The following is a 15,460-nucleotide window of genomic DNA, read 5'->3' as shown; positions in this document are numbered from 1 at the left end:
TCTGGGTATTCATCCAAGACATGGAAAGAGCGAACTTGGGAAGATGTCTGCACACCAAGTTCCTCACAGCATCGCTCACCGTGGGAACATGAGGGCCAAATGGATGAAGGGATGAAGGAAGTGTGTTGCATGTGTGTGTGTCTGTGCATGCGCGTGGGTGTAAGTACATATCTATATAATGTAAAACCTTCAAACTTTTCCTTTTTCAAATGAAATGCCACCACATGTGACAACATGGAGAATCTAGAGAGAGTAATGCAAAGGGAACAAGTCAAACAGAAAAAAGACAAATATCTATGATTTCACTTACAAGGAAATCTACACACAGAACAAATCTGTACACATAGAAAGAAAGGAGGTCACAAAGTAGAATGGGTGTGGAGTTCTGGGTAAGACCAGTGAGGTCAACAAGCTATAGCCTAACAGTTAACTTTGCATGGGTTGAATGGTGACTGGTGCACTATGATCATTTCATAATGTATTTGAATGCCTATCATTATGAATAAAAATGTAATATATATATCAATTATAAATCAATTTAAAAGTTACAGAACATTAAATAATGTATACTAACACATAGAAAATATGAATAGATTTTCACCCAAAATTCCTGGTGAAGTTAAAGCAAACAATGTTTTAGGAACATCTTAAAATTTCCAAGAATTAAACACTAGAATTTTTATAATTGTGTTGATTACATCAACTCCCAATATGAACAATTGCTTAAGGGCATCATGACTCCTGGTTCTGAAGCTGTACATTTGGAAAGTACAATCAATATGATGATTACACAGGAAAACCTTATTTTATTTATCAAAGGAATAATCAAGATCCATATTTATGTTATCATTGACTACAAAAGTATACATCATTAAATGTTTTTAAAGGAAATTATATTTGATTACTAGGTACATGATTATGTGTTTTTATCCTGTATTTCTCAAAATAACTCTCTTTATGGTTACATGGATCTGTACAAATACATCTTCTGTTCACTTTCAAGCAAAAGGCAGCCCTATTATGGGTTTAAATTAGACACAGCAAACTCCAATTCCTCACACTCTGAAAACCTTCCGAAAAGCTCTAGTGACGTCCTTGTTCCGCAGGCTGTAGATGAGGGGGTTGAGCATGGGCGTTATGATGGTGTAGAACACAGGGACCACTTCTTCCTCGACAGGGGAGTGGTAGGACTTTGGTAGAATGTACTTAACGATGGCAGCCCCGTAGAAGAGGGACACCACGGTCACATGAGAAGAGCAAGTACCCAAGGTTTTCCTGAGTCCCTGGCCTGATCCCATGCCCAGTGCAGTGAACAGTATCCTCCCATAGGAGCACAGAATGCCAGAGATGGGAAGGACAAAAAAAATCACAGCAGTGACAGAAATACCCTTTTCGTATTGGGAAGTGTCAGCACAGACAACTTTCAGGAGCGCTGGGACTTCACAGAAGAAATGATGAATTTCCCTGGAGGCGCAATAAGGGAGTGTCAGAGTATAGACCACATGGATCAAGGAATTGAAGAATGCACCCAGCCAGGTCACAAGCACCAGGAGGACACAGACCCTGGGACCCATGAGGATGGGGTAGCGCAGAGGGTGACAGATGGCCACGTAGCGGTCATAAGCCATGACCGCCAGCAGCAGGCACTCTGAGCCCCCAAGGGTGATGAAGAGGAACATCTGGAAACTACACCCAATAAAAGAGATTCGATGATCCCCAGATAGAAAGTCCACCACCATTTTGGGGACAAACATGGAGATATAGAGGAGATCCATGAGGGACAGCTGGATGAGCAGAAAGTACATGGGAGTGTGGAGAAGAGGGTCAGCCCAGATGAGGATGATTATTATGGTGTTGCCGAACAGGGCCACCAGGAAATCGAGCAGGGTGAGTGTGAACAGTACCCAGGGCACCGGGGTGCTATGGAACAGATCCAAGAGGACAAAATCACTGCCAGAGGTCTGGTTGCTCAGCCATGCCATGCTCATGCTCCCAATTTGGAACTTTGGAGTGTTCTTCAAAAGTAGTATATTCGCAGTCCATAAAAAAATTTTACCAAATCAAATCATACCCAACTTTCTCATATCTCAAGTCCATTTATGTTCCAACTCTTCATACTTTAGTAAATCAGTATACATGCCTTTGATGTAGGATCTCATGAGATATCAGACTACTCCACACCGCAAAATGGTCAGATATGTTGTTAAAGCTTAATAGTTTAATGACATCTTTGTTATCAAAAGTTTTCTAGAAATTGAAAGTCTCAGGCAATTACAGCAAGCTGCACTCTACCCTAAATATACACTGAAATGCACAAGTCTATTTTATTCCTTCTGTAGTCATCAGGGGATAAAGCATGCATGGAAAATAGGGAGAAAATTTCAAGGTCACAATAAAGCTTTCATCAATTAAATCTTTTCACAATAATTTCCAATTAACTCCACAACTCTCATGTTGTAAAAAGGAAATTTTTTTCTCTGAAGATTCATTTTACAAACACATAATTAAATAGGAATTTTGCTTGAAGCTGCACAGTTATACTGAGTCTGTGAATCTAGTCAAAGAAGCAAGCTGCTTGGGAAGGAGAGTACGGAGGACTCAAGCATGCAGACCTGGACACAGTGACTCTGGCAAGGAAGAGGGTCCAAGGGCAGCAATTGGCACACATATGTGCCTGCGGGAGCAAACTGCACGTGGGAAATGCGCTTCTGAGTGGGAAGCCAAGGGGACTCACTGCCCTACAGATGGAGGCGCAGCAACCTCAGGGCTACAAGATCCCCAGGGATTTCTTTTCTCCTTTATTTTCTCTCCTTCTTGGTCTTGTTCCAACGTGAACTTAAAGCAACATCTGCAGTGACAAGGGCAGTAGAAAGCACACTTTCTGAGATTATTTTGGGTATCAGTTCCATGCTGAATGAAAAATTTTTATATTCATCTAAGCTACTTTTCTATTGGAAAGGATGCAAATGAAAAGCTTTCATGCATTAAAGTAATAACACATAAAATTTTTTCATATTAAAATGTCATTGTATTAACTGATAGCAAGAGCAGCTATTGAGTGCAGTCAGTTCTGCTGACAACACTTGAATCCTGCTGTCAGAAACCTGCCACTGTATTCTCTGACACACAGAGACAGGGACATCTGCCATCCTTGCCCTCACATCAGTCCTACAGACAGATGATACGGAGCTCAGTGGAACCTGGTGTGGGTGAAGGGTTGATCATGGGGTGATACTTACATGAACATGCAACAGTCCCTGTGCTGAATTTCATAGATTCAATATTGTTGTATGTAAAATAGCACATGAAGTCTTTAAAAAAACAAGTATCATTTATATACCCAATGTACCAGACAAAGTGGTAGGTCTAGGGTCTTCATCACTGCACTGTATACAAAATCCCCTGTTCCTCAGCCCTAAATTCTAAGGCAAATGTAACAGCAGAGTGAGTATCACAAGGAGGGCCATGCGAGCTGGAGGTTCACAGAGAAGACATTCATGGGGCTTTACATGCTCCTTATCTCTAGGAAAACAGGTTTGTCACTTATTTCTCAGCTCCAGAGAGAGCTAAATGCTTCCATTTGAAATAATAATTTTTACAGGATTATTGAAATAAAATAAATTTTACAAGGAATTTAACATTACACTTTTTTCTAAATACTTTTTTTTAACTTTTTTTAGATTTATTTATTTATTTATACAAGCACTGGGTACTGTCAGAAGTGCGGGAAGGTGACAGAATTCACCAGCACCAGAGCGGAGAACAGAATAGGCAGAGTGAAAAAATACACTGCTGAGGGGAGTAGCGGGCACGGCAGGAGAGGTCTGTAGCACCATGTGGGACCCTCACTGGTGGCCAGGGATCGAACTGTCACTGCAGAGTCTGCAGGCAGCTTCACAGCTCAGCGCTCAACTGCTGCGCCACCAGGGGAGGCCCCCTAAATACTTTTTAATGGCCTCCAAAATTCTGTAACGGGTGCTGCTCAAAGCTTTCCTGAGTGGCATGCATCAATGCCAACAATGAAAAATGGTCAAAGACATTTTCATGGACAGTATTTGTATTTGTGTTTGTATTTAAACTGTGGTGCTTAGAGAAGCCCAGAAAACATTCTATGCATGTATATGCAAAAGTACATAAAAACACAAAGGAAAAAAATAATTTGTAGTTGGGCCTCCCTGGTGGCACAGCGGATTGAGCACCACACTGTGAAGCTGTCCACAGCCTCTGCAGTGCAGGTTCGATCCCAGCCAGCCAGCGAGAATCCCACATGGTGCAACAGACCTCTCCTGTCTCACCCACTGCTCCCCTCAGCAGTGTATTTCAGTCATTCTGCCTGTTCTGTTCCCCACTCTGTCTCTGGTGAATCCTCTTCCCTTCCCTCACATATGGCCTGTGCCCCAGTTCTTGTATAAAAATTAAATAAAACTTTAAAAAAAAATTTGTAGTTGACATAAAAACTGAAAAGTCTATCCCTTTAGAATAAAGGACATGAATAACTGAAATCAACTAACAGTGTCTATTGAGAGTAAACCAAGGGAAATGTCATATAATTTTACTTAAGTGACTGCTCATGTATCTGAAAAAAAAACTTAATTACACATTTGCAACAAATTCATTCCCTCCGGTTTTCAAAAAGTACTTCAGGAAAGACTTTGAACACCAGAGAGGAGAGGCAGCTGGTATTTCTACACTTCACCCCTCTTTCTTCATAGAACTGACCACTGCCCTGAAGACTGACAGTAACAAATTGCACCTTTTTGAAAATAAAAGGAAATGTGATTATCAACTCAAAATCAGAAATTGCCTTTCATGCAGTACTAGTACCTAAATGCCGGTTCCAACATAACTAAACTGCTTACTTGGATGGAATAAAACTTGCTCATATTGATATTTGACAGATGTGCCATTAATTTAAATGGATGGGATTGTCTTAGTTGTTCCACTATATGCTAGGGAACAGCATCACATATTAGGCAACTTAAGGAAACATACCACACTTCTCTTCTAGAGAAACAAGCTCCTACTTACTCATAGGAACAAAATGAATGCTACTTACACAGTGCTGCCTGTACATTTCTTACTTTTTCCAGTACAGGACACACAGCCCGCCTGAACACACAGATTAAATACCTTGAAACCATTGCTTCAAGAGGCCAGGGTCAATTTACCATTGCACAAACAGCCCTCAAAATGATTGTCCCTAACTGCACTTGGTCCCTTAGGCAAAGCCTGTAGCAATTATCTCCCTATCCTTTATGACCCTGAAGAAATGGTTACAGCTACCTCACAAATATGTGCAATCTCTCCCTCAGGAAATACACTTTGCTGACGTGATGTATGTTCAAAACTTTCAGCAAATATCAATTTCAAAACAATAACTACTTGCTGGTTGTGTGAAAAACAAACTACTTATAAACAGCACTAACAAATTAAATATCATTTTTAATCATTTCTTAACTTGACATTTCTTAACTTGTAGAAATATTTTTATGATTTTGGCCATTCACACAAGCTGAGGTTGAAATGCTGCAAGTTGAAGCTGGGCCAATTGAAAGGGAAAACCCCTGTGACTGAGTCTTTGGAAGAAAGGTTCTTGGCTGGTAGATGGAACCACATTCAAATAGATTAGGAACAGGATCCACACCAGGTCCTCAAGATGAAGAGGGATTAAAGGTTCCTTCGTGGCTCTGGGAAATAACACAGAGCATTCTCTTTGAAGCAAAGGCAAACACTTTGGGAGAATATTCTTTACCTGAGCCTTAGCCCAGATAACAGAAGGATATTTCCCCAACAACAGCTCATCACACTTTTGATGAGCAGCTGTTGTTGGGGAAATATTATACCTATGACCATAGGCTCAACTCTACAACATACCACATCACACAGCTAAAGAGCTCTAGTATATAACAGTGTATTATATGCCAAATATTTAAGGACCAGTTCCTATAGAAACACAAAGAGAAGCAGGGATACTGCATGGGCACTAGATTTGTTTGAACTCGGGGGCAGCAAGAACTATGGACACAAAACCCAAATCAACTTCTTGCAGATTACATAATATATCACAATAAAGGCCTTAGCTCAGTCTCTATTTCCCACAACATCATGTATCTCATTTAACAGAAAATTACAAAGATGGCCATTAGCATTAGAAGCAGAGTCAGATAGCGTACAGATTTGCAGTTATCACAGAAGGAATTAAAGCAACACATGAATCAAATGGATAAATTACACTGTATCTGAAGGCAGTAAACTGGGCTACAGCCCACATCGTATCTGAGAACTTCGGAACTGAGAACTGGGGCACGGAATTCAGTCCGGGGGATCTCCACGATGTGGGATACACAGCAGACACAGCACTCCCACGCCGTTGAGGCACTCCACCACTTCTCCCAACTCTGTTCCCTGGAGACCTATAGCAGTTCTGGGAGGATACTAGGAAAGATCTCTCACGCCACCTAGTGATCAGAACAAAATCACCAAATACTTGATAGTTGGAAGCCAGGAAATCCAGACTACCCTCCAGCTCTGATTGGGAGTGAGCATCCCAAACAAGAGGTGAGAAGGGAAAGGATGTCTGAATTATGGAACTGAGAGCCTGGCATGGGATCTGGGCCATGGGTCATGCCATAACAGTGGGCAGTGCACAGAGTGACAGCCAGCATTTTGGATCTGAGAGCCCCTGACCTGAGAAATAGGGAAGACACAGCACCCCATGTGAGCAATAGCTCTTGTGTTGAGTGGTCACTTCCTCCCCTCATTTCCTAGAGAACTACTGGGGTTAAGCACAGGTTGGGAAGTACAGGTCTCTCACGCCACCTACTGACCAGAACAAAATCACCAACTACGTGATGATAGTTGGAAGGCCTACTCCAAGGCTCCCTTCTGGAACTGAGAAATACAGAGGGAGGGAACTATAAGGGGCTGTGCCAAGAAAAACAGCTACAGATTCAACCCCTGGTGGAGTTTTGGCCTAACTGCACTGGACTCGTTCTGGTAAACAGCTTCTGACACTCCTGAAGGAGCATCCCAAAGAGATGCCCACCAACACCAGTGGCACGACATCCCAATGCATAGCACTAATTAGAAAGCAAACAGCAAGAAGAAGGAAAAATACAGACAACAAAGCAAGCCCACAGGAGGACACACCACAAAAAAGAAAATCAGTCACCAGAACTCAACAATGACATGAAAGAACCTCTCTGCCTGCCAGATAGAGAATTTAGAATCATCATGATTAAAAAGCATAAAGAAACAAAAAGAAAAAAAATGATATGAGACAAATAATCAATGAACAGAAAAACAAAAATGAGACCTTAAAAAAGGAAATAAAAGAAATGCAGGACATTAAAGATTACTGGAGGAGGGTCTCCCCGGTGGTGCAGCGGTTGACCACTGGATTGCGAAGATGCCCACAGCCTCTGCAGCACCTGTTCGATCCCCAGCCACCGGGCGAGGGTCCCACATGGCGCGCAGACCTCTCCTGCCGCCCGCTGCTCCCCTCAGCAGTGTACTTCGTCAATCCTGCCTGTTCTGCTCTCTGCTCAGGCTCTGGTGAATTCTCTCAACCCCCCACCCCTGCACTTCTGACTCTACCTAGTGCTTGTATAAATAAATAAAATAAATCTTAAAAAAAAAAAAGATAACTGGAGGAGATAAAGAACTCTGGGGAAAGCAATGAAAACAGAATCGATGAAATGGAACAAAAGGGCCTCCCTGGTGGTGCAAGTGGTTGAGCGCAGCGCCATGAAGTTGTCTTCAGCCTCTGCAGTGCCGGTTCGATCCCCGCTGGCCTCAGAGCAACCCACATGGCGAGCAGACCTCTCCTGTCTTGCCCACTGCTCCCCTCAGCAGTGTATTTCAGTCAGTCTACCTGTTCAGTTTTCTTCTCTGTCTCTGGTGAATCCTCTCACCCTCCCGTGCATTTGGCCTGTACCCCAGTTCTTGTATAAATAAAATAAATCTTTAAAAAAGAGAAAGAAATGGACGAACAGATCAGTATTCTCCAAGATACAGAAACAAAAAGAACCAAAAGTGAAGAGGAGAGATAAATACAAAGGAAAAAGAATGAGGAAATTTTTCCACAATTATCAGACTCCAGGAAGGAAAAAATATAAGAATTATATGCATTCCAGAAGGTGAGGAATGAGACAACAGATATGACAAATTATTCAAGGAGATAATTAAACTTCCCAAATAAACAAAAAGGAGATGAATACAGACACACAAGAAGCGAGAACACCCGATTACCACAACAAAAAGAAAAGTACAGCAAGACACATAATAGTAAAGCTTGCAAGTGTCTAAAAAAGGAAAAAATAATAAAACTGGCAAGGGGGAAGAAGCAGATAACTTACAAGGGAAAGCCAATCAGGTTAACTTCAGACCTCTCCAAAGAAACACTATGGGCAAGAAGAGAACGGAGTAACATAATCAGCAAACTTCAAGACAACAATGCCAACCAAGAATACTTACCCTGCAAAGCTCTCCTTCCTCTATGAAGAAAAAATAAGGACCGTGTAGGCAAACAGAAACTCCAGAAATTCATTACAACTAAATCCCCACTCCAAAAAAATCTACAAGAAGTCCTAAAGCCAAAGCCAACAGAGGAATCAATAAGAAGAACAGAACAAAGCAAGGAATAAAATCACAAAAAGACAAACAAAATGGCAAATACAGATGCCAACGTATCAATATTAACTCTAAATTAAAATGGACTAAACTCATCAATAAAAAAACACGGAGTAGCAGGCTGGATTAAAAAACAAAATCCAACCTTCTGCTGTCTCCAGGAAACATATTTAACTACAAAAGATAAATATAGACTGAAAGTAAAATGGACCAAAAAAGAAGGCAGGAGCAGCTATACTTATAACAGATGAAATAGACTTTAAATTAAAAAGGTAAAAAGAGACATAGACAGACACTACATTATGATCAAGAGGAAAATACATCAGGAAGATATAACACTCATCTACATATACTCACCAAATGAAGGCACACCAAAATATATTAGGCAATTATTATCAGCTCTGAAAACAGACATTAAAGAAAATGCATCTAGAGTAGGAGACTTCAACACCCCACTCTAACCAATGGACACATCAACGAGATGAAAAATAAACAAAGACACTAGAGCCCTACATAAAAACATAGAACTCATGGGCTTAACAGACATCTTTAGGACACTGCACCCGAAAAACTCTGAGTACACATTTTTCTCAAACACACAAAATCCTTCACCTGAATCAATAACATACAGGGCCACAAGACAAACATCAACAGATACATTAAGACCAAAATCATTCCAACTATCTCCTCTGATCATAAAGGCATCAAACTAGAAACAAGTCATGAAAAGAAAGCAAGGAACCCTCCCACTTCATGGAGATTGAAATCCACACTACTGGAAGACCACTGGACTAATGAAGAGATCAAAGAAGAAATGAAAATATACTTTGAATTGAATGACAAGGAGGACATCAATTTCCAGGATGGACTAGCATTATCCACAAAATCCAAGTTATGGAACCAGCCTAAGTGTACAATACAGATGAGTGAATGAAAAAAAAACTGTGGGAATTTCAAAGTTTTCCCTTTTAACTGACTTCTAATTTCCTATTGCTTTGTTGCAAAGTTGCCATTTATTTTAATCTTCTTAGATTCCTTGAAATTTGCTTTCTGGAATAAAGTATTATATATTATGAAGAATTTAATGTGCACTTGGAAATAATGTGCATTCAATATTGTTTAGAATGTGCATTTGATGGATATTGTATGGAACATTCTGTATATGTCTTTTAGATCCTCCAACTCCAACATATCACTTATGTCTCTTAACCTTACTGCTAATCTTCCTGCAAGGTCACTCTATTGTTGATGGCGGGGTATTGAATTCCCCTCCTAATATTGTGTCCCTGTACAATGCTCGATTAAATGTGGTTAATATTTGCTTCATATATATTTAAGTGTTGTGATATATGATTTCACCTCTTATCTCTTCATACCCCTCCATGTGCAATGCAGACTACTTACAACACTATTCTAAATTCCTCCTTTCCGCTCCTTTATCCCTAGATGTTTACAGCATAACTGTGAGGGGAGTGAGGAAGGCCAGAATGGGTTCCACTTTGGAAAAGTACTTCCCCCCCCCCCGCTGTGTTAAAGCATTGGAAAAGGGGATAAGGGAGGAGGGTTTGGGGGAACCAGTTGCCCTGAGTCACAGGGCTTAGCAGTGGTGGGCAGCTCCAACAGTATAGTCCAACTTCATTGCTCCAGGAGCTTCACCTGATACAAGTGGATGGCTGCTATGATGCTTCTTATTTGTTTGTCTCCTAGATATAAGGCTTGAATTTGACCTGACAGCCAAATTCTCCTACAGTTGAAAGAAAAATCTAATTTGCTATTTACTCAGAAATTTTTATCTACTAAAGACAGAGATGACCACTTCTAAGACTTCTAAGACCACTTCTAAAAGTTAAAAATGAAAGTGCTTTTTAATTTTTAGTATTGTTTTCAGATGGTTTTTTTCAAACAATTCACTACAATTAATATACATATAAAATTAATATTTACTCAGACACACCCTTTCACCCAGGACACAGATCTGAGCTTTTACCCAGCTCCAGAAACTCCCTCCAGTACACAAGACAGAGGTGCGTTTTGAGGGAAGGCTATGTTCTGGAAAGGATTTTGTACCCAACTCAACTATCCCTCAAGGTTTGAGAGTAGAAGGAAGAGATTTGTAGTCATGCATGGCCTGAAAACATATACATTCAATTCACAACCTGTCAAGAAGTTGTTGAAGGATGTACTGCACTAAAGCAAAAGGGGTGCCTAGAAAAAGGAAGGTGCAAAGGCACATACACAAAAACAAGAAGTTCAATGCAGAACAGAGATGAAGGTGTGCCCTGAGAAGAGAAATAAAGGAAAGGCACGCAGAGACTCATGCAACAGACATGCACCCAATCCCACCACTTTTGAGAAGACAGAGGTCTTCAGGAAAATGAAGAAGTGTGGGAAGGAAAATTAAGTCTCAAGTGAAGAGAAGCACCGTGGCTTACTTCTTGAATCAGCTGTGAATACTTTTTATTTTGTTATAATACTCTACTCTTGTCTCTTCATCTAACCTAAATTGTGATACTATAATTTGGAAGGAATGGAGGAGAAGAAGATGTGAAAGATGGGTCAGGGCTGAAAAACAGCTCCAGCACCTTCCACAGGAGAAAAATCAATACAGATCTCTAAGATGAACAACCAAGACAAATAGCAATAGTACACCTGTTAATTAGTACAGTGGAGGAGGGAGCCCCCACACCAAAGCTTGACTACAGGAAATGAAAACCAGGGGAGAAAGGGGCATGGGGAACCACTTTTTCATGGTAACCCTTGAAGGACTACCTGCCTCTTAAAAACAATATATACAACATAGTTCAAAGCTTTGATTAGGTAAACATGGAACATATTCCTGATACTACTGAAAAGCATGAAATTGTCTGTATTCTGTTTATTATTGTGGAAAATATGGATGGTCAAGGAATGAAATGGAAAAAAATAGTTTCCCTGGGGAAAAAATTAGTCTTCACCCAAATATTTGAGGGTGAACCACTTGACAAGCAGTATCCCTGAGGTGGAGGCTGCATGTCCTTGTGAGATAGCTGTAACCATTTCTTCTGGGTCATGGAGGATGGGGAGGTAACTGCTGCACACTTTGCCTCAGGGACTGGGTGCAGTTGGGGACGGTCCCTCTGAGGACTGACAGTGGAACAGTAAATTGCTGTGGATTATGGAGGCAATGGCGTCAAGGTATTTAACCTTTGTTCAGGAGGACTGAGTGCTTCTGAGGCTGGAAGAACTAAGAAATGCATTGATAACACTCTAGAAGCAGCACCGATTCTGATCTTACAAGTAAGTCGGAGGGTTGTTCTCGGGATACATGTTGAAGTCTGTTATGATTTCCTAAGCTGCCTGATATATATAACTCTCTGACTTTGTACATATAATAGACAATCTCAATAATCCCCTCTATTTAAGATATCTATAAGATATTAATACATTTAAATACTGAAAATACTTAGATGTTGTGTGTGTTGACTCAAATAGGCTGTTTAGTTGAACTGGAACTGGCATGTGCACTAACATTGCATAAGAAGACAATAGCTCATGGCAATACTGATGGTCTGGTTTCATGTAATTGTCAATGAGGTACAATTTTCTAATTTTGGGGTGGAGTCAGCGGTTAGTTTTATGGAAGAAAGATGTTCACTGTTCAAAGCCAGCGCCCTCTCTACAGTGTCAATGCCCTTCCTGAAAGACTATTTGAAGGCTGAGGGCATGAGGATTGTTGTAAATCTATAATAAATTCATTTTTAAGAGACATGAGCAGTGGCATAAGTAAAACCATAGGAGATTTACCCAGGATCTACTCTCAACACACACTGTTGGTTGATTTCCTTCTAATTCATGTCAATGAGGTAAAAGATAGAGATGTTTTAAGTTAAAATGAAAGAAAATTGTCTTCAAATTCATTTTTTCCTGCCATTATATTTTGGGTAGTTTTATATATATTAAATACATATATTACATACATATATAAGATATGCGCATGATTTCATGTCCTCTGGGAGTCTCATAGCATCATAAATTAAGTAAATCTCCAAATACAAACATCCACTTACCAAATTACAGTGGACTGTTCTTGGATTGAGGGCATTCATATACATTAATTAGTAAACATTTAGGAAAATATCTATTAGGCAATACTGGAAACCATCAAAAGGTATTGAGAAAGTGGAATGTCAAATTTCTTAGGAAAACAAAGTATTTCGATGAAAAAGTAACTAATTATGTACCACACTATTTCATTCATTGGCTCTCTGAAAGCTGGGAAATAAATGAATTTTATGTCCTCCCAGACATGAAGACTATTGTAATTCAAATGATTAGATTGTGGGATTCTCCTTCTGGCACATAATGCCACGCTGCTTTGTTTGCTAGAGTTAAAGGGTTGATAGAAACAGGGAAGTTTTATATAGAGAGGGAAGTGGAAGAAAGTAGCGGACCCATAACTTTTTTGTCATATTTATTGTTTTAAAACTCAATGTTTTCAGACTTAACATGCTTTTATGTGTATGACATTTTAAGCACCAAATTCAGCATAGCGATTGGAGAGTGTTTGCATCTAGATTTCCCCATATGAACAACCCTACATTGCACGAGTTCTACAAACCCCGTGTCATCCCTCTGTGGCACGAGGTGGTGAGGACAGGGGCGGCTGACACTCCTGTCACTGGGGCAGACAGCTGGGAACTCAGTGCCAACCCACCTCACAGGGACTTCCGCTGGTACTAAAAAAACTGTGTCTACCCCAGCTGCCGTAACTGCGCACTTACCCAATGACATTTATTAAACACGTTTGTAATTTAAGTCTCACGTCCACTTAAAGTCTATGAAAGTCCTTTATTATACATCCTCCCCAAGAGAAAGTGCTGCAAGTCAAAACACAAGTGCCAGCTCTTCACATTCAACACAAAACTGATGCTCAAAATAATGTCATGAAGCGAGAGTCCTACTCCCTCCATCAATTCACAAATGACCTTAAGTTCACTTTGCAACAGAATAAAGACAATAAGACAGAAGGAAATCCCTGGGGATTTTCAAGCCCTGAGGTTGCTGCTGTGCCTCCACCTGTAGGGCAGTTAGTCCACTTGGCTTCCCAAGCATAAGCGCGTTTCAAACGCAGTCTGCTCCTGCCAGGCAGGTCTCTATACCACCTGCTGCCCACTGGACCCTTGTCCTGTCTGAAGCTCACATACAATACCTCCTTAATGACATGTTTAGAAATAGCTCCTTAGAGAAGAAAGGTATTTCCATTATACAACAGGTGAGATTTCCAGGTTAATTGGAAGTCATTGTGGAAAAGAATTAAAGGCTGCCTTGACCCTGACCTTGCAGCTCTGTCCACACAGCATATATAGCCCTGAACTACTGATATTAACCATTGTTTTTTTAAAGATTTATTTATTTATGCTTACAAGAACCAGGGTACAGACGAGAGGTATGGGGGCAAGAGGATTTACCAGAGACAGAGTGGGGAACCGAACAGGCAGATTGACTGAAATACACTGCTGAAGGGAGCAGCGGGGGTGTCAGGAAAGGTCTGCTGCACCATGTGGGTAGCTCCCTGGCCCAGGATTGAAATCGTGCTGCAGTCGCAGTGGAGAGCTTCATAGGTTGTGTCTTAACCCCCTGCACCACCAGGAAGGCCCTGATACTCCACATTATTGAAGTGCATAATAATGATGCAGGTGTTCATTAATTAATGCATTTATTTATGTATGCTACTTAAAGCATAACTTAATAGTAATTACTTGAGGAATGCAATTTCTAAAAATTTTAATGACAAAAATGTTTCAAAATAACATTTTAAAGCTAGCCAATATTGCCTTTTCTCAGTGTGGCAAGAATCCTAGATGGTAACTTAAGATACCTTAGTAAAGTCCAGTGAAAGGGAAAAAAATTTCTTAACTAATAAAGCTGAAGGGTGAAGCACAGGGAGTAAAATAGACTTGCAATGTTAAAAGTGGCACATGACTTTATTTGGAAAATCTTGTAGGGACAATGAACATTATGCTTGTGAAAAACTCTCCAAGGTTGCAAATTCAAAACACGAGCATGGCATGGCTGAGCAACCAGACCTCAGGCAGTGATTTCGTCCTCTTGGATCTGTTCCACAGCACCCCGGTGCCCTGGGTCCTCTTCACACTCACCCTACTCGATTTCCTGGTGGCCCTGTTTGGCAACACCATAATAATCATCCTCATCTGGGCCGACCCTCTTCTCCACACCCCCATGTACTTTCTGCTCAGCCAGCTGTCCCTCATGGATCTCGTCTATATCTGCACATTTGTCCCCAAAATGGCCCTGATCTTTCTGTCTGGGGACCACCGCATCTCCTTCGTTGGGTGTAGCTTCCAGATGTTCCTCTTCACCACACTTGCCAGCTCAGAGTTCCTTCTACTGGCGGTCATGGCTTATGACCGCTACGTGGCCATCTGCCACCCTCTGCGCTACCCCATCCTCATGCGCCCCAAGGTCTGTGTGCTCCTGGTGCTTGTGACCTGGCTGGGTGCCCTGCTCAATTCCTTGATCCATGTGGTCTATACTCTGACACTTCCTTACTGCGCCTCCAGGGAAATCCATCATTTCTTCTGTGAGATCCCAGCCCTCCTCAAAGTGGCCTGTGCTGACACTTCGCAATACGAAAAGGGGATTTATTTTAGTGCTGTGATTTTTTTCATTCCTCCTGTCTCAGCCATTCTGGGCTCCTATGGAAGCATACTGTCTACTGTTCTGGGCATGGGATCAGGCCAGGCGCTCCGGAAAACCTTGGCTACTTGCTCCTCTCACATGACTGTGGTGTTGCTCTTCTATGGGGCTGCAATCACTAAGTACCTTGTGC

At 41.1% G+C, this 15,460-nt stretch overlaps 1 protein-coding gene across 1 annotated transcript; it reads right to left on the bottom strand.

The window, feature by feature from the left end:
• Positions 1 to 1,055: 1,055 nt before the first annotated feature.
• LOC311176876 (olfactory receptor 2T27-like) lies at positions 1,056 to 1,982 on the bottom strand (the record flags this gene model as incomplete). Its single annotated transcript, XM_084242515.1, has 1 exon — positions 1,056 to 1,982. The coding sequence occupies one exon, from the start codon at positions 1,980 to 1,982 to the stop codon at positions 1,056 to 1,058; it is 927 nt and encodes a 308-aa protein (XP_084098641.1).
• Between the last annotated feature and the right edge of the window lie 13,478 nt (positions 1,983 to 15,460).

This window comes from Talpa europaea (assembly GCF_964194135.1).
Source record: "Talpa europaea genome assembly, chromosome: 9".
Classification (NCBI taxonomy): Eukaryota; Metazoa; Chordata; class Mammalia; order Eulipotyphla; family Talpidae; genus Talpa; species Talpa europaea.
This window is presented reverse-complemented; position numbering and strand designations above follow the sequence as displayed.